This window comes from Cervus canadensis, chromosome 28, assembly GCF_019320065.1.
Source record: "Cervus canadensis isolate Bull #8, Minnesota chromosome 28, ASM1932006v1, whole genome shotgun sequence".
Taxonomy (NCBI): domain Eukaryota; kingdom Metazoa; phylum Chordata; class Mammalia; order Artiodactyla; family Cervidae; genus Cervus; species Cervus canadensis.
The window spans coordinates 8,580,210-8,607,985 of record NC_057413.1 but is presented as its reverse complement, the minus strand read 5'-3'; the positions used below and the strand labels follow the sequence as shown (position 1 = coordinate 8,607,985).

General features: G+C 44.5%; 1 protein-coding gene across 12 annotated transcripts in view; it reads right to left on the bottom strand.

The window, feature by feature from the left end:
- The window catches only part of PHACTR1 (phosphatase and actin regulator 1), a 490,759-nt gene that overhangs the window by 42,984 nt on the left and 419,999 nt on the right, over positions 1-27,776 (bottom strand). For 10 of the 12 annotated variants that reach the window (XM_043450084.1, XM_043450085.1, XM_043450086.1 and 7 more), the window contains 3 exons: positions 22,981-23,148; positions 20,674-20,880; positions 8,412-8,733 (listed from right to left, as the gene is read on the bottom strand). In XM_043450084.1, coding sequence (XP_043306019.1) covers positions 8,412-8,733; positions 20,674-20,880; positions 22,981-23,148 — 697 coding nt within the window. The remainder of the gene's footprint in view (positions 1-8,411; positions 8,734-20,673; positions 20,881-22,980; positions 23,149-27,776) is intronic. The other 2 variants (XM_043450090.1, XM_043450089.1) reach the window with 1 other exon arrangement.

Here is a 27,776-nt window from a genome sequence, read left to right as displayed (position 1 = left end):
ACCATTGTAGGTGATGCTCACTCCCCTGCTTCGTACCTCCCCCAGTGTACAGATGTAGGTACACAGCATCTAACACATTCACTGGCGTATCCCCTGCCTCCTCCAGTGAAAGGGAAGTTTGGGAGGATGTCAACTTTGTTGTGTCCTCACTTTCTCCCCAGAGGATGGAAGTGCCTGAATACTTTCCTTCATGAAACAACTGAATAAGCCAGAAGGAACAAACAGAAGTTTACCTAAAATAGGAGGCCTGCTATTCACAAGAGACACACGAAAATAGGATTCAGGAAGCTTGAGAGTAAAATGGCAGTCCTAAGTCAGTAAAAAGCACGCATTTCAAACTCTCTTCGCCTTCACTCTGTCCCCATGACCCGTCCGGGAAGTCCAAAGCTGTTTCTTCTCCCCTTGGTGCTGTCTCCATCAAAAACAACACTTAGCCAGTCTTCTTTTTGGAAAATTCAACTCTCCATGTGGACTCTACTAGAAGAAGTAGGGGGCTTCCCTGGCGGCTCAGTGGTAAAGAATCTGCCTGCAAATGCAGGAGATGCAGGTTCGATCCCTGGGTTGGGAAGATCCCCTGGAGAAGGAAACGGCAACCCACTCCAGTAAATATTCTTGCCTGGGAAATCCCACAGACATAGGAGCCTGGTGGGCTACAGTCCATGGGGTCGCAAAGAGTCAGACATGATTTAGTGACTGAACAACAACAAGCCAAACAGGAGACACGTAAATTGAGAACACAGGGAGCTTCTCTGATGGTCCAGTGGCTAAAACTTCACACTCCCAATGCAGGGGTCCTGAGTTCGATCCCTGGTCAGGGAACTAAATCCCACAAGCCACAACTAAGAGTTCTCGTGATGCAAGTAAAGATCTCACATGCTGCAACGAAGATTGAAGACCTCGTGTGCCACAACTAAGAGCTGGTGCAGCTAAATTAAAAAAAGACAAAGAACACGATGGGAGCCCATCAGGCCCCCATCCCCCCTCACCACTTTTCCTATCATTTAAACAGTCACATGTTTCTAAGAAATCCACAGACTTTGAAAGCTGAGACTGTTTTACCTTTCCTGTTCATGACTGGGTGAGGGAGAGGCAGCTTATTTTTAATAATTCATCAAGAAGTGCATGCCAAGACATTTGTGACAACCAGGGTCATTACACAGTTGGCCCCCTTTCAAGGGAGCTTTATAACCATCACTCTATCTCCATCACATGATAATAGGGAGATTTGTATAGAGCACTGTGAATAATCCTGGACATGGGATTACCCATTATCAAGCACCTTTGATACTCTCCTAGGAAATCAGGGGCAGGTTTTGAAATTAAAAATCACTGACTATTTTAAATCCTTCATCTTCCCTAAAAATACCTGGGAATCATTTCAACACTATTTTTTAAAGAAAAATGTGTCATAAAGGGATATTGCTTTCTGGCATCTGATTTCATATGCAACCATTGTTAAAATGCAAAAGGAAAAAAAAAAAAAAGACGATGACATTAACCTCCTGAAAGGACAGAGAAAATTTATTCCCCTCCAACAGGATGCTGAAAATGACATTAAACTTCAACAGGAATGGCTTTTGTCATTCAGACTGCACAGAGTCATAAAGAGAGTTTTCAGAGAGAGTTTTCAGTAGGACGTTTCAGTAGGAGCCTAAAAAACATGTGAGAAATTATGCTACAGATCGCAGTGCTTGAGGCTGGAAAATGACAGAAGCAACCACTGACACCCTAGAAAAGAGTTAATCAGCTTCCCTGGAGGAAAGCAGGCACACACTGTGTTGCTTCTCACAGTCTCCTAAGATAAGAAACTCAACACTGGGAGATGTGTTTTTCTGTCGGCCTTTAGTCAGCAGGAAACGAAGCCATTCTATATATAGAGCAGGGGACTGAGCTTTCCTGAGTGGAGGATGTGTTTTCAGTCTTTTTTTCCAGTGGTGCTAGTGAATGCAAATGAACGCATTCACATCCCTTTTTCTGTCCTTCTAGGGATCAATGGCCCACATTTCTGAGATGGTGTCTGGGGTCAGGACGTGGTGAATAAAACCATATGACACCCAGAGTCTGACCGAGAGCATTCTCCATTTCTCACGGAGGAACCAAAGCGTGGTTCTTCCACATGACTTTGTCCCCTAGACGTCAGAAATGTCCCAGATCATGCTTGTCTGGATGTGGGGCCAGGAGGGCAGGACCTGGAGTGAGGACCACGTTTGGGTCCCAGCTGAGCCACTCATTAGTACAGCATCTTGCTTTTTTGGTTCCTCATCACATAAATGGAGAAATCCTTCTACCAAACTCACAGGCTGCTGCAAGATCAGAGAATAATGACTCTTAAACATCAATATTGGTAGTTGCTGTTTCAGCAAGGGATGTACTTAAAGCTCAGCAATTTATCATAAACCAATCATTATGGATATTATCCATTAGTTTATTGAAACACTTCCTTTAGCCTTTTCAATATCTTTGGCCTGCACAATCTTTCTGGATAAATGGTTTCCAAGAAGATCAAAGAATCGATACTTGTCATCGGGCAAGGGTATCCTGATGCATGCATAGGAAAATTCAGTGGCAGATTCTCTTCCGAAAAATATACTTCCTTTTTTTAATCCCTTTAAGACTTCGAAAGATGTTAATGAATCATCTAGTCTCATTTTAACCTTCCTCTGACCAGTTGGCTCACCAGCCTTGCAGGAAAGGATCTGTCTTGCTCTAAGTGACATTACCTTGCTCTGAAATCTCATCCTACCCCTTAAAATAGCAATTACACTGCAAAACATTATCTACATGCAGCCACTTACAGATGATAAATCTATGCTGTAAAACTGAAGTACTGGCCTAAAGTAAGAGATTGATAACTCTGGCCTCAAAGGGTCAGAGACAAATGCCTCACCAGAACTGTAGAAGATTTTGAAGAGATGGTCATCAGTATAAGAAAGAGATGCTTTCCCTGGAAACATATTTCATTTGAAAATATATGCCATTTGTTAAATGAGGAACAAAATAGCAAACTTCTTCAAATAAACGCCACTTCACAAATCAGATAACACAGGTATTCAGAGGTTCATTTTTGCTTGGTACCCAGGCATATCTGCCGATCATCACATGAACACTCCGACTTGCAGGTGGAAACACTGACAGAAATCAGTGCAGTAATTATGTCAGACTGATAAAGCTAAAAGAAATCCAAGGGCCCATCTAGTTCACAGACAAGAGTTATTCTTTGGAATTTCCCATGACCCTGGAGGCCACATAAAGAAAATTTTCACCTTGAAATGTTTTTATACTAAGATTATAAATGAACTGTGATCTTTGAAGGTCTGTAGATAATGATAGAATAATAGAACTAATAAAGATTGAAGGGATTTTTTTTTGGGGGGGGTTACTGATTTCAATTTCTTCTGTCCAATGTTGAAATTGTCCCTTTTTCAATAATCTGGACAGGTAGTAATATAATCCCTAGCTAATGTATGCAGTACTTAGTATTTTACTGAGTAATAATTTTACATTATTATTGTCCTCATTAATAAGAGTTCAAGATGGTTCTGGAAGCCTTTCTGAGTCTGGTCGGCCATTGTTGGTCTGGACTATCTATATTAACACAGATATACAACTCCTCTGGGAAAACCATTATTTCTAAAAATATTCACATAAGGGTTAATTTCATGACATGGAATTAAAGAGTTGAGCAGGCCATCAGCAGATGATCTCACCTGTAGGGTTTTTCTTTATGAAGCACATGAGTAAACCACTTGGGACAGTGGCCAGCCTGATCTTTTTAAAAGATCTCCTGTGTTCTCTCCAAAGGTTCCTAGGTTCTCCTTATGTCAGATGACAATCTCTGTCGTGTCCCTCATTCCCTATGGTTCTCTAAAAACCTGGCGCATAACTGTCAACTTCCTGCCTTTTCTTATTAAAAATATCATCGCCCAGTTTGGAGTTATCACTCCTTGCTTTAATCCGCCTAGAATATCCTCTCATTCCTTTTCCCCTCTCCCCCGCCCCCCGGTTCTTTCCGTCTCTTAGATGTCAGTTTCAATGCAGCTCTCCAGAGAAGCCCACCTACCAGCGGACCCCCTGCCCTGCTCCCCAGGATGCTCCCCACCTCCTGCGCCCGTGCAGGTACTGACCACCCAGGGTGTGCTCCCAGCAGGCTCCAAGCCACACTCAGGGCAGGGCTGAATCACCAGCAGGCCAGCAGCGGGCTCTGACGGTTCTGAGGGTGAGGAGCTCCAGGAACACTGGAGGTGGAGGAGGGAGGGGAAGACACCCAGAGGTCAGGCTCCCTCCCACCTCCTGCAGCACCCTGGTCACTGGGGTCTGGATGCTCAGCGGCTCCTGGCCCCGGGGCAGGATGGGGAGCCCCGAGCAGAGCTGGGCGTGGTGACGGTCTCCTGTCCCTGACTCACTGGGCCGGTGCACCACATGCCCCAGCAGCATCTCTCCATCCTTGCCAAGGCAGGGGGGAACACGGGTGGGCAGCAGCATGGGAGCAGGGGCTCCCGTACCACACACACCTCCAGACTCCCCAGCTCCTCTGGGATGCGCTCAAGCTCTTTCCTTGGGGAGAGGAAAAGCAGCTGACAGTGAGCTCCTGGCCAGGCTCAAGCCTCAGTCACTGTCGAAGAAAGAGGGCCAGGACAGAAGAGGTGCAGCCACGCTGCTGCGGAAGGAGGCCCTGGGGCCACCCTGTGGAGTCACCTTCAAAAACGATGTGACTCATCAGTGAAGAGAAAATAAACGAAGATGATCTAATGCTGGGAAACCAACCCAAAATTTCCAACAAGATTGGATCAATTTGCACTATGCCTTCTAGGGGCACTCAAGGTCGATTTTGTGTGTGGTAGAATTTTGCTTAACTTTCACTATCATTTATTTACAGACATTTACTGTATGCCATATAATAAGACGGCTGAGGTGGACTGATTGTCATTTGTTCCTCACGAACAACCCTATTGAGGTTGGTGGTGTTATTATTAACCCTGTTCGAAAGATGTGGAATCAAGGGCAAAAAGAAGTGTGATCTCTGAGACTGCAACCTTGGCAGTTAGATTCTAGAGCCCATGTACTTAGCCATGATGCAGGGACCACCTCCAGCCTGGCCAAGCTGCCCAGTGACTTTGATGAACACAGAAGATGGTCTCCAGTTCCCTCCTCCTGCACCCCTCTCCCAAATCGAGAGAGCCAGCTCCATATCGCTTTCCTTACAAAGATCAGTATAGTCAAAGCTATGGTTTCTCCAGTAGTAGTAGCTGTTGGACCATAAAGAAAGCTGAGCGTTGAAGAATTGATGCTTTTGAACTGTGGTGTTGCAGAAGACTCTTAAGAGTCCCTTGGACTGCAAGGAGATCCAACCAGTCCATCCTAAAGATCAACCCTAAATATTCTTTGGAAGAACTGATGCTGAAGCTGCAATACTTTGGCCACCTGATGCAAAGAGCTGACTCACTGGAAAAGACCCCGATGCTGGGAATGATTGAGGGCAGGAGGAGAAAAAGGTGACAGAGGGTAAGATGATTAGACAGCATCACCAACTCAATGGATATGAGTTTGGGCAGACTCTGGGAGATATTGGAGAACAGGGTAAGCCTGGCATGCTCAGTCCAAGGAGTCACAAAGCTTTGGATACTACATAGTGACTGAGCAACAACAAAGCGCTTATAACTAACTAGAGACTTCAGTGTTATCAGACATAGGTTAGGGTAATGGTTAAGAACATTCATACAAATCAAAACAGATTTAGAGTAATTTTGGGAGAACACGAATAAGATAGAAAAGGGTCTAGAAACCACCTCAATACATGATTGACGAAAGTATTAACTTGAAAGAGATAAATCACTAGATAAAGGGAATATTAGCTATCTTCAAAGATTTAAAAGTCTCTCATAGGAAAGGAAGATGAGAAATAAGACTGGAACAAGGGAATTATAAGAAGAAGAAAGAACTCTGCAGTAATCAGACCTTCTGGACAATGGGGTGAGTTATCCTGGAATCCGTCCTTCCTCTGATCTCACCCACCTGCAAAATCCCAGTATCTCCCTCCTTCCCCACTTGCTCTCTGATTCATTTCAATAAAGAACTTGACCCAGTGTAGGTCCAACAGACCTATTCATTGGTCTACACTTGACTGAAATATTCTACAAAGACACAGGGAAATCAGGAATAACTCATAACTTATTGGTTAGTACTTTTCATGGAAACTTTCTAAATGGCATGCTTTAAGTTGAAATGTACCTAGTGACATCCTACTAGTATGCTGGGTGAGCATCTTTTTCAGATGGTCAGATATTTCCGGAAGAGATACAAAAATGTTCTTGGGGGTTACAGGAGATGTGAAGAAATTGCATTCATTGCTAGTAGTCTGTTTTTTTTTTTTTTTAATTTTTTGACGTGGACCAATTTTAAATTCTTTACTGAATTTGTTACAGTAGTGCTTCTGTTTTATATTTTTCAGTTTTTTGACCCCAAGGCATGTGGGATCGAACCTGTACCCCCTACACCTGAACTCTCAACTACTGATCACTAGTCTTCTTTAGGAACGCAGTTGCCAAATTGCTATGAAAGTATCTACAAGTTTGGGGTCAATTTCTGTACAATTTCTGCACAAGGGCACTGAGTTTGTGAACTACTCTCTTGAGCAGCTGGTATGGGGGAACCCAGCCTTCCTTAGGTTCTTTGCTGACTTAGTCTCCCTAAGTGGTGTGAGGATTAAAATGATAATAAAGTATGTAATAGACTGAAAAATGCCATCCAAATTTTACATTATTATTGCCCTCATTAACAATAATAGTAGTTGTTGAGGGAACTCCTGGTGGTCTAGTGGCTAAGACTCCACACTCCCAACGCAGGGGGCCCGGGTTTGATCCTTGGTCAAGCAGCTAGATTCCACTTGTCGAAACTAAAGATCCTGCAGGCTGCAACAAAGACCCGGTGCAGCCAAATAAATAAGTACTTTAAAAATATGAGACACATTCATTAAAAAAAAATAAGAACAGTAGTTGAAAATACTGGCAATGGGCCAAATAATTCCCCACCCCCCACAGTGAGGGGTGATATTAATGTGAACTAATCCAGTTAGAATTCTCAGTGATAACAACTTCCCTTGGAGTCATTAATATCCCAAACATAGACTACTTGGCTGAGACAGAGGGAGGGAAAAAGCCACCGAGAGGCAGGAAAAACTGAAAAGTTAAAAGTCGCTCAGTCGTGTCTGACTCTTTGAGACCCCATGGACTGTTGCTCCCCGGGCTCCTCTGTCCAGGGAATTCTCCAGGCAAGAATACCGGAGTGGGTTGTCATTCCCATCCCCTGGGGATCTTCCTGACCCAGGGACTGAATGGGGCTCTCCTGCACTGTAGGCAGATTCTTTACCGTCCAAGGTACCAGGGCAGCTCCCAACTGTGTCCATCTCTGCCTGGCGGCTGGCCGGGCTCTCGAGACTGAGGCTCAGTTGCAGCCCTGTCGGCAGGACCCAGCTGTCTAGCGTGGGGCAGGCACCCGGGACCCCAGCCCAGACATGCCCCACGCGAGGCTGCAACTCTACCTTCTGGTCACGCCACAGCACAAAGTCAAGCAACACACCTTGGAATCACACTGGGAAACAGCCACCTCTTGGGCACAAGCGAGGTGGTATTTGAACACATACACGAGCGATTCAGAACTGCTCTCCCTGGGTGGCGGGGGTTAGGGCTGCTACTACAGGCCTGTCCTTGGATTCCCCCTGGAGGCAAAATCTGATGAAAGAGGAGACTTCGCAGGTTGTAGGTACTTATTCAAGGCTCAAGCTCTTAAATCGGACTTCATCTGCCGCTTCCTCTATCAGTGAGAACAATGTGTAGCTCTTCCCATTTCTTTGCTTTTCTAGCACTGCTCTAGCTGTGATCAGCTTTTCTTATTCTACATCTGCATTGCTTTTCACATCATAAAAGTAATATACACAAAATCAAAAATTAAGCAGTACAGAAAGAGACGAAATGTCAAAAGATTTTCTCCCATCTCTCTGCCCTTGGGGTTACCATATTAATAGTGATGTGGATACATTTCCAAAAAATGTTAATGCCTACAGAAGCACAATATGTACTACCCATCCATCCATGCGTCCATTCATCTAGCCACTCACCCCCATATACACACACTCACACATATATATACGCACTACCTCTTGATAAATGTGATTGTTCTAGTCTGGCAACTGGCAAGATGTGTTTTTCCTCCAAACGTCTCTTGACATTCAGATTTTGGTCTGATTTCGCTTTCAAGCCGCCCTCCCCCACCACTCCCCGCCCCGCCCCACGCTGGCAGGAGTGCCAGCCCTTGCGCTGGTCTTCCCACCCCTTGGTCGTGGTCAGATGCCCCAACCCCACTTGGCCACCCCGGACAAGCCCTCCCCTCGCGCCCTCTCCCGCCCCCTCCCTCACCTTTCCAGCCTCTGCATGGTCATGGCCAGCGTTTTGTTCAGCTCCTCGATCATCCTGCAGCCCGAGGGGTGCAGGGGGAGGGAGCCGGTGGCGGAGGGGAGGTGCTGGCCCAGGCTGCCGTACTGCAGCTGGTGCTGGATCTGGGAGGGCAGGACGGTGTGGAGGTGCTGGGCGCCCCCCTGCGGGCCACTCTTCTGGGCGGCGTAGGACGCCAGGGAGAGCTCTGGCCCCCCCACAGGCATGCAGATCATGACTTTCTTTGGAGGTAGCGGAGGCGACAGCTTCACTGGCAGGCAAGGCAATTTCACGGGGGCGCCAGGATCTGCAGCGGAAGGAAGGCGAGAGGCAGACGTGAGTTCAGGGGCGTCAGGAAAAACCTAGAACACCACGGGTGCCCACCTGGGCCCGTGGCCCTTGGGATGGGGCCCTGAGACGAAACGCACCACCTGAAGAACCGGCGGGTGAGTGCTTCTCAGCGATCCGTGTGAGTGGCACTCAACAGCCAGCTCTCCCTTACTGCTCGAAGCACGCTGGGACCCAGGTGCTGGGGACGTGTGCCACGCTGGGGCCCAGGTGCTGGGGGCGTGTGCCACGCTGGGGCCCAGGTGCTGGGGGCGTGTGCCACGCTGGGGCCCAGGTGCTGGGGGCGTGTGCCACGCTGGGGCCCAGGTGCTGGGGGTGTGTGCCACCCTGCTGTCGGACTGAGGCTCACCAGCAGGAAGGGGGGACGTGCTCTTCTGCGTATGGAAACCCAAGGATCTTCAAAGAGGTCTTTTTTAGGATATGCACAATGCCGACAATTTTGCCACTGTAATGGGAAAACAGCCTCTTGGCTGGCACTCTCTAATAGGCATGGGATTAGAAGCCAGGCTGAATTCAAGCCCACTAGGAGCATGTCCCTCCAGAGGTGACTGTAATGCCACTGACCTTAATTCCCGCATCTCATCCCACGCTTTACAGCATTCAGGGTCACAGAGCATGACCAAGAAGCCCTGCTGTTCTGCTACGACATCCCCTGAGCCTCAGTTTTCCCATCCATAGAAAGGGAGTACTGTCCACCCTCTAGGTCCGTTGCGAGGAGTAAATAGATTCACATCTACACCATCTCCATGTGAGGGGATGAGAGGGCTGAAACCCACCCTGAGGTCTGGGTTTGAGTCATCCCTGAGGAAGGGGCAGCTCTGTGTAATCAATTCCTCCAAAGGACACTTTTTAAGAATTTTACAAAATCCCCAAACAAGTTAGCAGCGGACTTGAGCATAAAATACACCCAGTGTAGTCCTTGATAGGTAACATCTGCTTGCTTGCTTAGTCATGTCCGACTCTGCAACCCCATGGACTGTAGCCCACCAGGCTCCTCTGTCCATGGAATTTTCCACGCAAGGATACTGGAGTGGGTTGCCATGATAGGTAACAAATGCTGTCTTAATTCATTCTGAAAAAAAGAATAATATATGCTAGGCTTCTCCCATGGCTTGTTGTGAGGGTCAGACAAGATAATGTGGACATGCTTTGTAAACTGCAAAGCATGACATATATCTGAGTCCTATCACGAATAGGACTCTGGCTGCCCCTGTGAGAGTCCACCTGGCCTGATCCTTCCTAACCTCGGAGGCAGAAGATAGAAGCTGAGAAAGCAACAGAGTGCGTGGTGTTTCATCATAAGTAGTTCAGTTCAGTTGCTCAGTCGTGTCTGACTCTGAGACTCCATGGACTGCAGCACGCCAGGCTTCCCTGTCCATCACCACTATAAGTGACTTCCCTGACATTCACTGTAAATAAGTGGGTGAAAAAAGCTGGTGACAGTGAATCAGCTAACAGAGCACAGAGGTTTCCAAGGCACCACCCGAGAAGTTTTCCATGCCTGCAACATGGCCCTGTGGGAAGGGAAAATGGCAAGGTCCTCCAGGCTCCACTGCGCCATTCCAACACGCACAGCCCTGCATTAGTACTGAGCCCCCGTGGAGAGGATGCAGAACCAGGAGTTAGAAAACCTGATGCTCTGCTATTAACTGTATGTGTGTGTGTTGGGGGTGGGGGGGTGGGGATAGTTGCTCAGTCATGTCTGACTCTTTTTGACCCCATAGACTGTAGCCCGCCAGGTTCCACTGTCCATAGGACTGGAGTGGGTTGCCATGCCCTCCTCCAGGGGATCTTCCTGACCCGGGGATCAAACCCTGGTCTCCTGCACTGCAGGAGGATTCTCTACCATCTGAGCCACCAGGGAAGTGCTCTGCTATTAATTAGCTAAGAAATATATTTACGCTTCTTGGGACCCAGGCACTTTTATATCTAAAAATCCAGGGATTAAAAATGCTTCATTTACTTTGACAGCATCTCCCTGAACACGACATCTTGCATCTCTCTGATGCATGATATTTATGGGTGATGGGAGGACACACATGACCTCCTGCATCGGTAACGATAAATGAGGTATAGGCAAAGCTCTCTGCTTGCTGACTTAGAAATGGATGGGTCTTCTGCAGCCAGACTGATCGAGACTCAGTACATTCATAAATCTGTCTCTGCTGATGGAGTGGAAAGAGCAAAAACCAGTTCCAGAGAACACGAAAAATAAACCCCAGCTATGTCACAGAGCTATAAAACCCAAGAGGGCTGTATTTCCAAACCTGACATAGCTCTGGCTTATGACTTCAGACAAGAAAATGAAAACCCCAGATGACTTCTGTAGTGGAGCCTGGCGTCAGAGCACTGCAGTCTACGCACAGAACGAGTCTGGGCTAAATGGATCCACCCCCAGCCTCTCCCCTCCCCTCTTCAGTTAACACCAGCTGTAGCACCTACAGATAGAGGCATTTGTAACTGCTGCTGTTATCAGACAGTGTCATCAATGATAGTAGCACTCAGCATCCTAATGAACCAAAGTGATGTAAGAATTTCTCAGGCATTTGCCACCTGGTTCCAGTGAGTCAGAATCTCTGATCTCCTTTCATGAATAAAGGCATCCATTCAAAAACATGAAGAGTTTACAAGAAGCACACTTAAGTTTATAAGGACAGTTCAGAGGCCAGTGCCACAAACCAGAAGGCAGAGGACTGAAGAACTGATACTTTTGAACTGTGGTATTAGAGAAGACTCTTGAGAGTCCCTTGGACTGCAAGGAGATCAAACCAGTCAGTCCTAAAAGAAATCAGTCCTGAATATTCATTGGAAGGACTGATGCTGAAGCTCCAATACTTTGGCCACCTGATGTGAAGAACTGACTCACTGGAAAAGATCCTGATGCTGGGAAAGATTGAGGGGAGGAGGACAAGAGGGCAACAGAGGATGAGATGGTTGGATGACACAGTTAACGACTCAATGAACATGAGTTTGAGCAAACACCAGGAGATAGGGAGGGACAGGGAGGCCTGGCGTGCTGCAGTCCATGGGGTTGCAAACGGTCAGACGTGACTGAGGAACTGAACAGCATCACAAACTATGGAATCAGATTCCCTGGGCTGCAAGGATGGCTCCACTAATCCCTTCAGGCCACCTTAGGGACTGTAAGGTAGGCTGGCCCTTTTTTGGTCAAATGCCTGGAAAGGCAAAAATGTGTTGACTGACCCCTCATGGTGAGAGGGACCGAAGAGTAACAAGTGATTAGGTTTCAATGCCATCAGCCTGCCTAGGTATCCTGAACCAGCCTAGCACACAGACACCACAGTGGACGCCTGACGTGATGAGGACTAAGTCCAGAACCTGCCAAAATCCTAAAAGAAGGGCCATGATCACATAGGCATCCCCAGCCCCCGACTTTGTCTCAGAGGCACTTGGCAAAGAGACAATTTTGTTATTAAGTGGATCCTCCCTGTCATCTCCCCGGTGGCCTTGCTGAGATGCTGGTGACACTGGGCCGTGGAGGGGCTGTTCACCAGCCAACTGGGTCACTTGGGCACCTCAGCTCTCCTGCAACCATACTCAATCTTGTAAAAGTCAAATTACACATTATTCATTATCAGCAAAGTGCTCTCAGAGAGTCAGAACTGCAGATATAATCGTGAGAACACACATTTGTTCCTAGGATCAGTATTTTGTTAGAAATGATAACTTATGGATAAAAACTCATCCTCTGGTTTACTTTTTCACCAATGCTGACTTGGGCTATTGCTCCCAGGGAGACCAGGCAACGAGAGGCCAGGAAAGCGATATCAATATCGGGGTGGCTGAACCCGAGCTTTCCACATGACAGATGTGAAGGAAGGTGAGAGGGTCCGGAGGTGGGCAGCAGAAAGGAGCCCGCATTGGACGTGCCCCCCAGGGAGGACTGCTGTTTGTGACCATCCAGGCAAAGGCTAGGAGGGAGTCAAATCAAAATCTCAAAGTCCTGGAAGCAAACACACACACGCTGGTCTGGTCTCAGAACCCCGGAACCAGGGGTTCTCTCTGTGAGGTTCAAAAGCAGTAAATTTAGATCATAGACAACAAAATACTACATAGAGTATCTCTCTATTAAGAAGTAGCATAGCAGAAACTAACCCCATTCCCTGATAGCTCAGATGGTAAAGAATCCGCATGCAATGCAGGAGACACAGGTTCGATCCTTGGGGCAGGAAGATCCTCTAGAGAGGGGAATGGCAACCCACTCGAGTATTCTTGCCTGGGAAATCCCATGTACAGAGGAGCCTGGTGGGCTTCAGTCCATGGGATCTCAAAGAGTTGGACATGACTGAGCAACTGATTACACACTATACATCAGAAACTAACATAACATTGTGAATTATACTCCCATTAAAAAAATATATATTTATGGATGGAGGATAAGATATCTGAGGTTTGATTCAAAATAATCCTATGGGAGAGGACCACCAGAGGGTTCAGGATGAAACAAGACTGGTCTAACCAAGGGGTACATAGAGGTTAACCATAATAATCTACCCATGTATATGTTTGGAAGTTTCCATTATAGAAAAATTTTTAATAAAGGAAAAAATAAACACTGCTTGAAACATGGAAAAAAAGAGGTAGTACATTCATGGTTGAACTAAGAAGTTCAAGCTAGATCCATGTTTTATGACGGAAAGATGGGGATGGCCACAGTTCATCTCTAACTCTCCACCCACCTGATGCACGATATTTACTCACTGTTGGGAGGACATGCTCAGATTTCTTGCATTTACAGTGATGGTGGTGGCTGGTCTAAACCATCTGCCGAGCATCCCCGTTTCCCCATGCGATTCCCAGCGTACTTGCTGACACCTAAGGCTGGACCATGAGTTTGCCCAATGGATGACTCTCACGTTTAACTGCTACTCTTATGAGGGGTGGCTTTTCTACCTAGGTTATCACATTTCCTTTAAATACTACAGAAGGCATGAGAATTACATTTCATTTTCAGCAGCACTCAGAGATGGAGAACAATGTGCACAGATTCTCCTAAAGAAGAAAATAAAACAACCTGTTACGAACTCTTGGGCAAACGATCATCAAGCTCCTCTTTTAACACCTCTGCAATGGGGCTCTCTGTCCTGCTGCTGACGGGCAATAGCCAAGGACCCTCAGGGAACACAGCAGACCAAATCCCCACTCCTAAGGGAAACTTGCTCCTGGGACAGTTAAACAATGTCCAAGAGGAAGAGTCAGGGGCAGCAACTTGGTGCCTTCTGCATTTCAGGGAGACACTGGATAGCCTCAGTTACATTCATCCATCCACTTGTAAATCCATTCAACAGCAGCAGCATCCATTTTATCCAAGCAACGTCAGGGAGACAGGCTTGGATGAAACCAAGCAATTGTAGCTAAAGGCCCACAAAAGATGTCCACTTCCTCCTCCAAACAGTTACCTCCCTCACCACAGCTTTCAAGGTTCTCCAGTTTCCTTTCAACCCACTGCTGGCCTGATCGTTCTTGATTTCCCTAGGAGAATCGCACATTCCTGCCAAGCTGAGCCACTTGCCATGCCATGAACATGCTAAGCCATGCCATGAACATGCAAAGCCATGTCATGAACATGCTATGCCTTGAATGCATGAGCCTCTCTGAACCCTGCTTCCTACTTCCTGGCAACCTCCCCTGCAATCCCTACTTGTCTTGCTCATCTTTAAGGCCTGTCTTAAATACATCCTTCTCTACCATGATTTTCCTGATTCTTTCAAAAGGATTTGATCTCTTACTATTTGAATTTCTTCAGAAACATGTTTATACATCTTCAGATTAAACATTTTCTGTAGCTTACAACCATCTACAACTCTGAGAGCTGATAAGAGAACACTTTTTATAAACTGTGTTAAGGTTGGAAGAGTACTTTGCTCATAGTCCAAAAAACACACAAAACATAAGCACCACTCAGACTTAACAAAGGAAGGAAATCCATGCGAGCCACAATGTGGATGAACCTTGAGGATAACACGCTCAATGAAAAAAGCCAGCCACAGAAAGACAAATCGGGCTTCCCCGGTAGCTCAGATGGTAGAGAATTTGCCTGCAAGGCAGGAGACCCAGGTTCGACCCCTGGGTGAGGAAGATCCCCTGGAGAAGGAGATGGCAACCCACTCCAGTATTCTTGCCTGGAGAATTCCACGGACAGAAGAGTCTAGCAGGCGACAGTCCATGGGGTTGCAAAGAATCAGACATAACTGAGCAACTAACAGAGTAGTGAAATTCATAGAAACAAGGAGTAAAAAGGTGGTTACCAGGGTTAAGGAGTGATAAAGGGGAGATTGTTTAATAGGCAGAATGTCAGTTTTGCAAGATGAAAAAGTCCTGGAAATCCATTGTGCAATATGATTATATTATTGACTGTACATTTTTAAATGGTTAAGGTGGTAAATTTTATATGTTTTCACCACAAAAAGCAAAGTGCCAAGTGAATTATATCTGCACCCTAACAACACTACCAAAAAACAAAAGGTACTTTGCTGCAATCTTAGCCTTGATCACAGAGGTCAGAGCAGAAAGCATCCTTTTAAACATGTTTCATCAACAGACAGATTCACTAAGAAAAGAATTTCTGTATTTTGAGAAACGACAATCAGGACCAGAATACTAGGGAGAAATGGGTATAAAGATTAAATTCAGGTAAATTCCCCATTTCTTCAAAGTATCAGTTATCCAGAGACTGTGAACCCTAAACTTCTTTAGGAGGTTTCTGAGTTACTACCCATTTTTTTTTTCTGTTTAAAAGCACAGCTGAGGTTCAGGGTCAGATGCTCTAATCATCAGTTTTCTTGCACTTTCTGAGTAGAAAGCCAGGAAGGAAGGCAGGGACAGAGATGAAAGGAGGTGGCTGATCTGGGAGAGATGGAGAGGAAGCTGAAAGAGGAGAACAAGGAGGGTGGGTGGGATATTCTAGGGGAGAAATGGGGCCAGAGGATCAGACAGCGACAGAGCCACACCGTGAACTGACAGATGAGAATGTGACTGTACAACAACCCACTGTGGACACGCCTCAAAACTAGAGAGACAGGCGCTAAATAGAAATACTGGTTTTACCTTGACAAGCTCTGCAGAGAGGATTCTCATTAGACACCTGCTGGGGCTGAAAAAATGCCACAGGCCACAGATGCTGTCTGGCAGGGAAATTTGCAGTTGCAAATACTTCTTAACTTTGAAACTAGCAATCAACCAGTTCTGGTAATACAGTTAAGTTTCCCCGTATTTCAGGCTCTAAAGACAGTGCTACAAAGTCACATTAGCAGAAGGACTTGTTTTTGAGGATCAGCAAGAGTTCCTTTCTTTGCTGAATTGTATGTTTCCAACAGTGGTCACGTGCTTCCATGTGATCAGCCCCATTCTTGATCCTCAGACTGTCTCTTTCTAGCATGTGCTTTGAAACCCAACTTGACTACTTTTTCTCTTAATAGTCAACTACCTTAAAAAAGTTATTTATTTTCAAAGGGCGGATTAATTTTTTTTTGCCTTTGAGTTATACAAAAAAAGCAGATTTTCTAATTTCTTAAGTAGATTAAAAAGCAAGGAGCCAAAAAAGCCAACCCAGACAAACAAAACCTGAAGAAAACTAATGATTTCATTATCACAAATTTAAAGAATAGGTATCTTAGTGGAGATAGCGTAAACTAATGGTGACAAGTGAGGACTCTGGAATAAAATGAAATGGATAGAGTCTATCTAGATATTTCACCATGACTAAGTTATTTAACTTCTCTGAATTTCCTTTTCCTCCTCTATGAAAAACAAAGAATAAAGATACTAGTACTGTAAATTTTTCCAAAAATGGCACCTGCCATTATCACCTAAGTGTGATTGTCAGACTGTGAAGTTCAGCTATCACATAAATTGATTATCCTTCATTCCAGTGGCTCCTGTGGGGTACCTAATCACAGGTACCTTATGCAGAAGGAATAGATTATTCATGCAATGTTTAATATTTTATTTCTGGAGCCAGGATGGCTGGAGAGGTGATTGATAAAGACTCAGAAAAGTAGTAGACAATATTTTTTGCTTCTACCACCCTTTTCTTCTGGGGTCAGCCATCCTTCTAAAGAAGAATACCTTTTGAAAATTATTCATCTCAGATCACATTGGTTATGCAACGAGCTCTGCTGGGTACTGTCCTTCCAGAATGGAAAGGAAGTTAATGCCCAGGAACTCCTAATCCTATATTATATCCGCTGCACGCATGCTGATGTTGGAGATAAGTTGGATGAAGATGACAACGAGAAGAAGAAAGATAGTTTAGGGGAGCAAGCGGGCTTCTATCTACTGGTTGAAGAACTGAGAAAATGCATGAGACAATCTCCAAGTTAATTATGGTTTTCTGGATTAAATGGAAGCAAATGCCAAAGCAGAGATATTTCTGCATATCTTTCCCTGCATGTACCTAGCTGTAGTCCAAGTCCAGGTTCATGCTTCCTCCAGCATCCACCGGGCCATTAACCACTGTCACTTTCTATTAATCACGCATGGTGTCTTTCAAACTGTTGTCTGTTTCCTTTTAAAAATGTCCACAGAACCACAGACACCGAGAACATGCTAAAACTCCCAAGTCTCAATTTAGAGTTCTGCTAGAATTCTCAGTTTATTAATTCCTTCTGACATGGCCCAGATGTCTCTAGAGTAATTAGTAACAGAACAGGGTTAACGTGGCTGCCTCATGGTGATGCAGATTGTGACGATGGTTCACTTACAAAAACGAAGCAAGTTCAATCGAGTTTAATCCCTAAGGGGAAGCACCACACTTGCACCCTGTACACATCTGTGCCTATCTCGTTGTCATCATATTTAAGTGGCTACCAGGTACAATACGGTAAGAGATCATCAGCTTTCACATATATATATTTTTTTATCCATTTCGCCCAAGCTCTATGGAAGCGAGATGTACAGATAATGGGTAAAATTCACTCTCTTGGGGAAAGAACAAGGGGAGCCAGAGAGACAAGGCTAACAGAGCAAGAGAATCCTGTAAACAAACGCCAGGCTGTGGCTGAAGTTCTTAATTAGGTAAATAAATTACAGGGCAGTGTTTTTTTTTTTTTTAAAAAAAAAATACTGTCAATTCTTCTTTTATTTTGATTTTTTTTTAAAGACTTCTGGTGTGGGCCATGTTTAAAGTCTTTACTGTATTTGTTACAATATGACTTCTGTTTTTCATGTTTTGGTTTTTTTGGCCACGAGGCATGTGGGATCTTAGTTCCCCGACCAGGGATCGAACTCCCACCCTATGCACTGGAAGGCAAAGTCCCAACGACGGGACCACCGGGGGAGTCCCTGCTAATTCTTCTTTTAAAATGTCTTATTTACTCATCCATTCTCTCTCTTCCCACTGCCATCAGTTGATCATTTCAGCTTCTGTTTCAACAACTGGAGCGGCCTCTGAAAGTGTCTCTCTGCCTCACATTGCTCGATTTAACTAGTACTTCTGGAGAATGAGGCACACAGGTGGCTTCCCTGGCTTCTCAGTTCGGCTGTCAACCTTCTCTTCTTCTGGTTCATTTTACACAAGGACCCAGGAATGTATTTTAAAGTCTAGTTTTCACCCCATCACTCACTCCCCAGCTCAAAAACTTCCAAAGGCTCCCCACTGCCTTGGGAATAAAATCTAAATGCTCCCATGTTAGGCAGGCCTAGAAAACCCTCTCTCAACAGAGCCCAAGATGGCCCCCCATCCCAGCTCCGCCTCCTTGTCACTGGCCCGAAGCGGGGCCACCTCCAAGCCTTTCCTCATTCTCTTTAAGTCCTTCATGCCTTAAGGGTGGGCTCGAGTTTCATGCTCTTCAGGAGCCTTTTTGTCGGTTTACACCAACAATAGTTATTCTGGCATTCTACTTCTGGAAATTTAATGAGTATATATTCATAATTGTATATATATCAAATACATATATACTGAACTGTCATATTTTGATACCTAGCTTTGGTACCTAGCACAGTATTCTGCCAACAGTTAGGTGTGCTGAATAAATATGTACTAAATATAGGTGTTTTTTTTTTTTTTTCAATATTTAAGCTTTCTCAAGGGAAATTCGGCATCTCAGTCTTAAAATGTACATGGACCTTAAAAGTACATAGTTTATTTCTAGAATCAGGATGAGCAATTCTCATACCAGGAATTAGTGAGGAAAAACTCAGAAATGCTTATAAAAATATATGCACATTGTTGAGATATTGAGTTTTTATAATAAGGAAGATAGAAACCCCTTAAAAGGCTTCCTCATTTAATTAATGGCAACCAACTCCAGTACTCTTGCCTGGAAAACCCCATGGACGGAGGAGCCTGATAGGCTACAATCCAGGGAGTCACAAAGAGTCAGACTCGACTGAGTGACTTCACTTTCTTTCACTTACAATGTAGCTAACAAAATCACTTTGTGGAGTATTTTAGTAACATGAGGACCAGTTCATAAGACATCAGTGAGGGCAAAGAAAAAGTAAACTAGTATTTGACGTTTTTTGTTAGATAAATGACAGACAGTGGTTATGTTTACAGGGAGGCTTAAGAAGGCTCTTTTCCTTTGTGGTTTTCTCTGCATTTAAATTTGGGAACACTCAAGTGTTACTTCTGTGTTGAACAGTTTAATTGGAAACTTGCTCTTTTGAACCACAAACACTGACTTGGACGGATATGCACTTTGATAGAGGAGCTTGACACAAACTTCTATTTGAATTGTAATCTAATAAGCCTCTGCATCATGGGAGAGAGATCCTGCGACCATGGAAACAACAGTGATTGATTTAGGAATTGGGAAACACAGGGTCTAATTTTGGCTTTACTGCAGAATTCCCACCAGTTCTGGAAAAGTCACTTCTCTTCTTGAACCCCAGTTTTTTAATGATAAAATAAATGGATATTCTTGCACCCTCATTCCAACTTGCGAAAATGTATAGAGATCAATTAGAGACTATTTATAAAAATAGCAAATATATTATAAAAAGGAAGTCAATCAGCATCACGTGGGATTATCATCAAGGTTGGAGAAACATCCCTCTGAAATCTTGAACCTCTGATTATACCACAACTTTAAATCACAAAGTGGTACCCAATTCACGTGCTAATGTACAGCGAAGTGCAATTCCACTAAATGCCCAATTTAATAACTGTAGGTGCACTTGTTAACTAACATTGAACAATGAATTTTAAAGTCATTTCAGGTTATTACAAAATATTGAACACAGTCCCCTGTGCTATACAGTAAATCCGTGATGCTTATCAAGCTTATCTATTTTCTGTAGTTTGTATCTGTTAATCCCACTGATAATCTGAAAAAATATATATAACTGAATCATTTTGCCATACACCCGATTTATAACAGTATCATAAATCAACCACACTTCAATTAAAAAGCAGTCATTTTAGGGCAACATTCCTCTTAAAAGTATTTTCCACAATATTTTGCAAATTACTATCTTTGCTTTTTTTTTTTTCTTCCCCAAAGAGAACAGCACAGGTATACACTGGAAAAGAAGAAATACACTGGGCTTCAAATCAAGTGTTTAAAGACAAAATATTGAACGCTTTAGCAAACTCATGATGAGGAGAAGAGGTGCTCCTCTCTCTCTACAAAGATTTGGACAGTGAATCTAACCCACCTAGGCGGGCAAACTTTTGACTTAGCCACATCAATGCCAACGTACATACTTACAGGTGCACATGACTGGAGGCTCTCAGCACGTGGCTGGCAGTGTATACCGCATGCCTCTGAACACACACACACAAACCCAGGTCACAACGGCGTGTACCAAGACACACACAGAAACACCCACGTGTCCCACAGGGCGACCTCGCCAAAGGTGCTCAGGTAAGAAGCAAGAAGGGATCCCGTGAAGGGAAGGCAGGGCGGTGGGGCCCCCCGATGACGTGCTGACTCACCTGGTAAGTGGTTGCCAATCCTGGCAGTGGGTTTGGGAGGCAGGGCGGGGGGCTGCTTGAGGAGAGAGAGCTGCTTCACGGGGGTGTCCTCGTGGTCTCCGGGGGAAGCAGCAGGTTTTTTGGGGGGCAGGAACAGGACTGGTTTGGCTGAAGGATCTTGGGACAGGAGGGCTGCAGACTCACTGGCAGAGGGACTCTCTTCGGACACTGGGGGGACAACGACAGGTCACACACGACATTAAACACGCAGTGCGGGGGGCTGGCGGCAGCGCGGGGACAGGACAGGCAGCGACGCAGCCGGGCACCCGCGGCTCAGGGCTCACGTACGGCGGGGCGTCCGAGAGAGGACCCGGAGAGCCAGGCAAGCCGGGGCTGAGGTGGGGGACACAGCGGGGAGGCAGAGACAGGAGACGGAGAGGACTGCAAGGAGCAGGAGGAAGAAAAAGGAAGAGGACGCTTCCTCAAACCATCCACAGCGTCATCCCTTCAACCCGGGCGTTTACAGTACACATTCCATGGGCGCGCCAACATGTGACTCACGGGACCATGGCGACAGCCGACACATGGGCAGGTGTAACGGATCAAGGACTAGGAGCCCCTCTGAACCAGACCACCGCCGATGCCAGCATCTCCTTTGGGTGTGTTTGCCCTTTGCTCCCGGGTCTGAGGACAGCCTGGGAGCGGACACTGGGCGGGCGACCCCCACATCCTGGGGTGGCTGCTCCTCCAGGTTCGGGGCTGTCCAAGCTGGGCATCGTGTTCAGGGGGCGCTCTACAGTTTCAGGGGCACTGGCTCCTATTGGCTCCCATACACCTGGACAAGGTGAAGGACGCTCCAAATTAACATCCTTTTTGTTTTCTCTGCTCCTCTCTCCTACCCTTGCCAGAAGCATGGTTTTCTCGTTTGGACTCTGCCCATTCCTCATTGCTTCAGGCCTGCCTCTCCCTCTCCCCCTGGGGGTGGGGGGCAGGACCTAGACCAGCTGCAGTTCAGAGCGGTCCTGGGTGGTAGCAGAAGCTCTCCCTTCAGACTGGCGACCTGGCCTAAGACTGAAGGAGACTCTACGACTTCCCAAGGGTGACAGATCTCAGTACAACAAATCAAATCTGTCTGACCCCCAAGTCAGAAGGAAGACTGGAGAGAAATCTCAATTTACTGCTTTAGTTGGAACAATTTCTCCAGCTGGGAGTGGGGGAGGTTGGGAGGGAAATGCAACTCAGATGCATATTTCCCCCCTCACCATCACTGCTCCAGTAAGAAAGCCTGTACGAGAGTCCTCCCCTGCCTCCTCCTTCCTCCCCAATCCGGGCAGCAGTGTTCCCGGCAGCATCAAAGCCTTGCACATCATCTGCAGGAGAACCAGATTCTCCCCTGGCTCAAGGGACACCGGTGTTACCAGCGCTGGACTCGTTGATGGAGCAGCAGCTCACAGGGTCCCAGAGTGAAGCAGGGCACTGACTCTGAACCGCCAGCACTCCCGCCTCCCGCCTGAGCCCCATGGTGCAGACTCTGCACACGGTGTAGAGAGAGGAAGGACACGGCCTCCCTCCCCAGGCTCCAGATATTCCCAGAGATCCCTCCCCGGGGGTTCGTCTCCTGATAGCAAGGACCTCTCCTTATTGGCTCTCGGGAGCGCACCACCATCTGGCTAAAGAGGACCACTCTGCAGTCCTTCTGAGGGACTGAATATTGGCCACTCGGAGGGCTCTGGACCAAAGAGGGAGTGACGGTCAGATGGCATCGCAAATCATCTGTCAGCAGGATACAACAATCGACACATCGATTTTATACAGTAAATTGGTACAGTTTGCTAAAGTGATGTAACAGTTAACTGTTATATTGGGGTGAGGATTCAAAGGCATACCAGGGCTTTGTGACCAGGTGACTTAGACAGACATCCGACAGAAGCATGGGGCTCAGCGTTAGCAGAAACAAGTGTTAGAAAACAAAATGATGATGTTTTAAATCATCTATATTACAAGACAAGACCTATCTTCTTTAAAGAGATTAAGGTCTTAAAAGTGTTTTTAAAGATTGTAGAAAAATACATGGATATTTCCTCCATATTTTTATACTCAGCATGTACTGGGTTGGCTGAAAAGCTTGTTCAAGTTTTCTGTAACGTTTTACGGAAAAACCCAAAGGAACTTTTATGATCAACCCAATACTAAACTGGTCATTTCCATCCTCGTTTCCAAGAGATCCTTATGTTCGGGGTGGTTCAAAACAGAAGCTCAAGTTCATCCAGGCTGAAGGCCCACCACACCGCAGGCTGGGGACCAGTTCTACGTCTATGGGGGCATTACCTGTCCCATCCATGATGTCGGCAGGTTGGAGCACCTCGTATGAGCAGGGATCCCTGGGCATCGGGACTGGCTCCATTTCAGACAGGGCAGGCAGAGACAGCTGGCTGGAGCTCAGGGACTGCCCGTTTTCCAGGGAGTCATCTTCATTCGATATGGAGAGCTCCCCGTCTGTTGGAGTGAGAAGGAGACCGCAGAGTTAGACGTGCCTGCTTTGCAGGAAAGAGTGACACTTACAGCCTGCTACCTGAGTCTAGACACTTTTGAACAATCTTCATCAAGACCAGAACATAAAGTCTGCACTCGTTATTTTGCTTTTAAGGCATCGAAACACCAGGGAAACTATTTCCAATGATCTTCAGTAATGTGCCTGTTTTCTCTCCATCTTTCTAATCATCAATAGATGAATGGGTAAAAAAAATGGGCTATGTGTGTATGTATGTGTGTGTATGTAAATACATACATACATACATATACATATATATATATACATATATATATATATACACATATATATGGAATATTGTGAAAGTGAAAAGTCACTCAGTCATGTCTGACTCTTTGCAACCCCATGAACTGTTGCCTGCCAGACTCCTCTGTCCATGGAATTTTCCAGGCCAGAATACTAGAGTGGGTAACCATTCCCTTCTCCAGGGGATCTTCCCAATCCAGGGATCAAACCCAGATCTCCTGCATTACAGGCAGATTCTTTACTGTCTGAACCACCAGTGAAGCCCATATGGAATATTACTCAGCCATAAAAAAGAATGAGGGAATGCCATACACAGTAACATGGATGAACCTAGAAATCATCATACTGAGTGCAGCAAGCCAGACCGGGAAAGACAAGTATCATATGATATTGCTTATGTGGAATTAAAAAGAAAAAGATACGAATGACCTTGTTTACAAAACAGACACTCACAGACATAGAATGCAAACTTATCATTACCAAAGGGGAAAGGGAGTAAGGAGGGATACATTAGGAGGTTAGTATTAACAGATACATTCTACTATATATAAAATATATAAATAACAAACAAGAACCTACAGTATAGCACAGGCAACTATATTTTTGTAGTAAACTATAAGGGAAAAAAATCTGAAAAAATATATATATATACACACACATATATATGTATAACTGAATCACTGTGCTATATATCTGAAACTTAACACAATATTGTTAATCAACTATATTTTAATCTTTTAAAATTTAAAAACATTTACAAAATTTTTAACATTTTAAAAATGTTAAAAAAAATCATCATCTACCATGTTTTATATTTGTTTTTTTAAATAAAAATGAAAATCAAATTTTGCTCATAATTTTTGAAAACCTGGAAACACTGAGCAGGACCCAGAGATGGAAAACGAGGTCAGGAATTCCTACTTCGGGGAGCAAAAGGCTTCAAGCACTCAACAAGCATGGGGACCTGGAACATCACGGCCCTAGGAAAGACTCACCCTGTCTTCTCGGCCCCTCTGCCCACACCCAATCTCTCCAAGTAGACACACGTTTAGGGGGCTCTGGGCTCCAGCGGCCCAGAGACGCTGGGAGGTGCCAGGATTCTCCTGGTCCCACCAGTGATCCTGCCGGGCAGGGTACCACTTTGATCTTGTCAAAGCTCAGCAAGACAAGGAGCAGCCAGTTAACACCACGGTGGAGGATCAAAGGCTCCTACACAACGGCCATTTGTCAAATCAAAACTCCCTGGGTGTGATTTCCTCCTAGCCCAGGGGAGTCCTAGATAGCTAGACATTAAAGTCAAATTAATTTTTAAAGAGGACTGAAAGCTGTTCCAGCCAGATGAATAAATATCCAGATGAAAGGCTCTAAGTTATGTTTGGGCAGAAACACAGAAACCAGCAAAGCAATTACCTGTCTTACAACGAGAAGATAGATGATTTACTTGAAGAAATACAACAGTGAAATGACTCCATGGTTAATCATGGATAAATAAGCCTTTCCTTTTGCTGTGTTCCTCCCAAGGCTTTAATTTTATACACAATGATGATACGGCAGCAAAAGATTCCTCTATCCACCCCCTTTCCTCCTCATTTAGAACTGGTTTGATGAAACGCATGCTCAACAGAGCAATTTATAAACTGACAGGCTTTAGGTAGCATATGGTTCAAGGACATATGATATTTGACCTGAAATTTTATACACATAGAAAAAAAAAATATAATGGACACCAAAAAGTCACTTGAAGCAGACAATTTAAAGCACTAATTTTTGAAGACTGTGGGTTTATTTTTTCTTTCTTTTCACTTGGCCTTTAAAAAATTTTTTTTTAATTGGGTTTTTGTTTGTTGTTGGTCATGCTGCTTAGCATGTGTGATGTTAGTTCCCCAACCAGGGATGGAACCCATGCCCCCTGCAGTGGAAGTGCAGAGTCTTACCTCCTAGACGGCCAGGAAAGCCCCTCACGTGGCCTTTTTACATGTCTCCAATGGAAGCAGTAGTCACTATAATCATGATTAACAATACGGCTATGACTTCTCATTCCTAAGAGAAGAGCAGACTGCCAGGCCAAGGCTATGGGAAACAGTCAGTTGAACTGAGAGTGCCCAGGATGGGAAGAGCCGCGGTTGTGAGCGTTAACGCAGCACCATCCCATGACAGAGAGTCCTGGGGCCTTTACTTTGGCGTGTTCACACTGACAACATGGGAAGCAGCTCTGCTTCAGGTTCCCCACCGGTGGAATAATGATGGAATTGCCGTCAGGCTTACTGCATCTCTGGGAAACCATTCTGATCTTGGATGTTCCCAGTATAGTAAAAGTACTGGCTTACAACGGCCAGAGAAGGAGGGGTTTCTGGGTTGTTGCCATGTTTTGCTGCTTTGGGGCAAAGATGTGCTGGAATGACTGCTATATATTTTAGCTCCTTATGTCTAAGAACTGTAGACGCAACATTAGTGGGAAGAAAAGATGGAAGAGCAGTAGCATTAGGGGTTTTGGTGGTTACAGAGAAGCAGTATTACTCACTCCTCTTGGGACATACTAACTCTCAGAAAATTTAGCTCCCTATGGATTAATAAGTACCTTTGGTAAATCACAAAGGCCCGAATCATTTGGGAGAGGAAACAATTTGGTGAATTCCACAACTGCAACTTCTAAATACACATCTCATTAAAAAATGAAATTAGAAAGAAGTAGTATGACATGAATCATATTTCTACCCTAACAGAAAAGTTATTTTGCATACATAGTTGTATGTATCAAATTTTATTTTGTCTTGTTTTTTAAAAAATTTTATAAGCATTATAATTTGCATAGTTACCATCTTAATGATTATATTTATCTCTCTGTGGTTGGTCACAAAGGGGTTTCCAATGTTTTATGCTATCATGAAAACAAATCTCTGCTGATTACCTTGCTGTATAAAATCTTCTCTGCCATTAGAATTCTCCCCCTTTAGAAGAGAGTCCAATAAAGACATTTATGTGTATTAATATTTTAAGGCCTACTGACACAGACCTGGATATTGTGAAATTGTTTTTCTATAGGGTTTGTCAATTTACACAGCAGCAATGTACAGACCACACAGATTTCTGGGCTTTTGGTCATTTCTTCAATATCAACATTGATAACCATGTTTTATCTACCTACATACCTACTTACCTACATATATATGCACATATCTGGTAGAAATAAATTAAAACCATGCAATAAGTACACATGCATTATTGATATCACTTATGACTAAGATAATGACAAAAATGAAACTTGATTTGGATTCATATAACATGGGGATTAAAAAGATGCCGCTGTTAAAGTAACTGTTATTTTTTAAATTCTTATGATGTTTTCACATGTACACAAAAGTAGAATCATGAATGTAATGAACTCCATGTACTCATCATCAAGCTATGAGGAATTAGCTGAGAATTCCAAAAGCTTAGTAACTTCAAGTTTGATTCATCTAAAGACTAATTTATTGATGTATAGTTGAGTCACAATGCTGTATTAATTTCTACTGTAAAGTGATTCAGTTATTATATATAATATATATACACACATATGCATACATACACACACACGGATGTGTGTGTATATATATACACACACACATACACGTATATATATACACATACACAGGTATATATACACACACATTCTTTTTTCATATTCTTTTCCATTATGGTTTAGCACAGAATACTCAGTATAGTTCCCTGTGCTATTATACAGTAGGACCCTGTCATCTATCTACCCTAAATATAATAGCTTGTATCTCTGAAGACTGTTTAGGCTCTCCATGTCTTTTTACTATTTACCAGTTCTGTTGTCAGCACATTACTAGCATTTTAAAAATAAGCATCAATAGAAAAAACTGTTTTCGCTCCCAGGAAGCATTTAACTCTCCTGAATAAAATGAGTCTTACGGAATATTTCTACTTTCATCTATCAAGATCATCACAGTCTCTTAGGAATTTTACTCTTTTTGATGCAATGGTAAATGGAATTGCTTCCTGAATGTCTCTTTCTGATCTTTCATTGCACAGTCTCTTGTTACTATGAATGAGCAAAGGTTCATTGAGTATTGGAAATCATTTTGATGTTCTACACGATCATCTAAAATTATCTGCAACAATGGTTTTCAAAATGGTACAATCACCTCCAGGCATTAGGACATTTCCACACTTTATTTCCTAGTAAAGTATGTAAAGGAGGAAGGGAGAAGGCAGAAGGAGACCAGACAGGTTTAAGACAGTGGTTCTCAAACTTTCACGGGCATCACAATTTCCTGGCGGGCAGTTAAAACACAGATGACAGGGCCTTACTCCCAGAGTC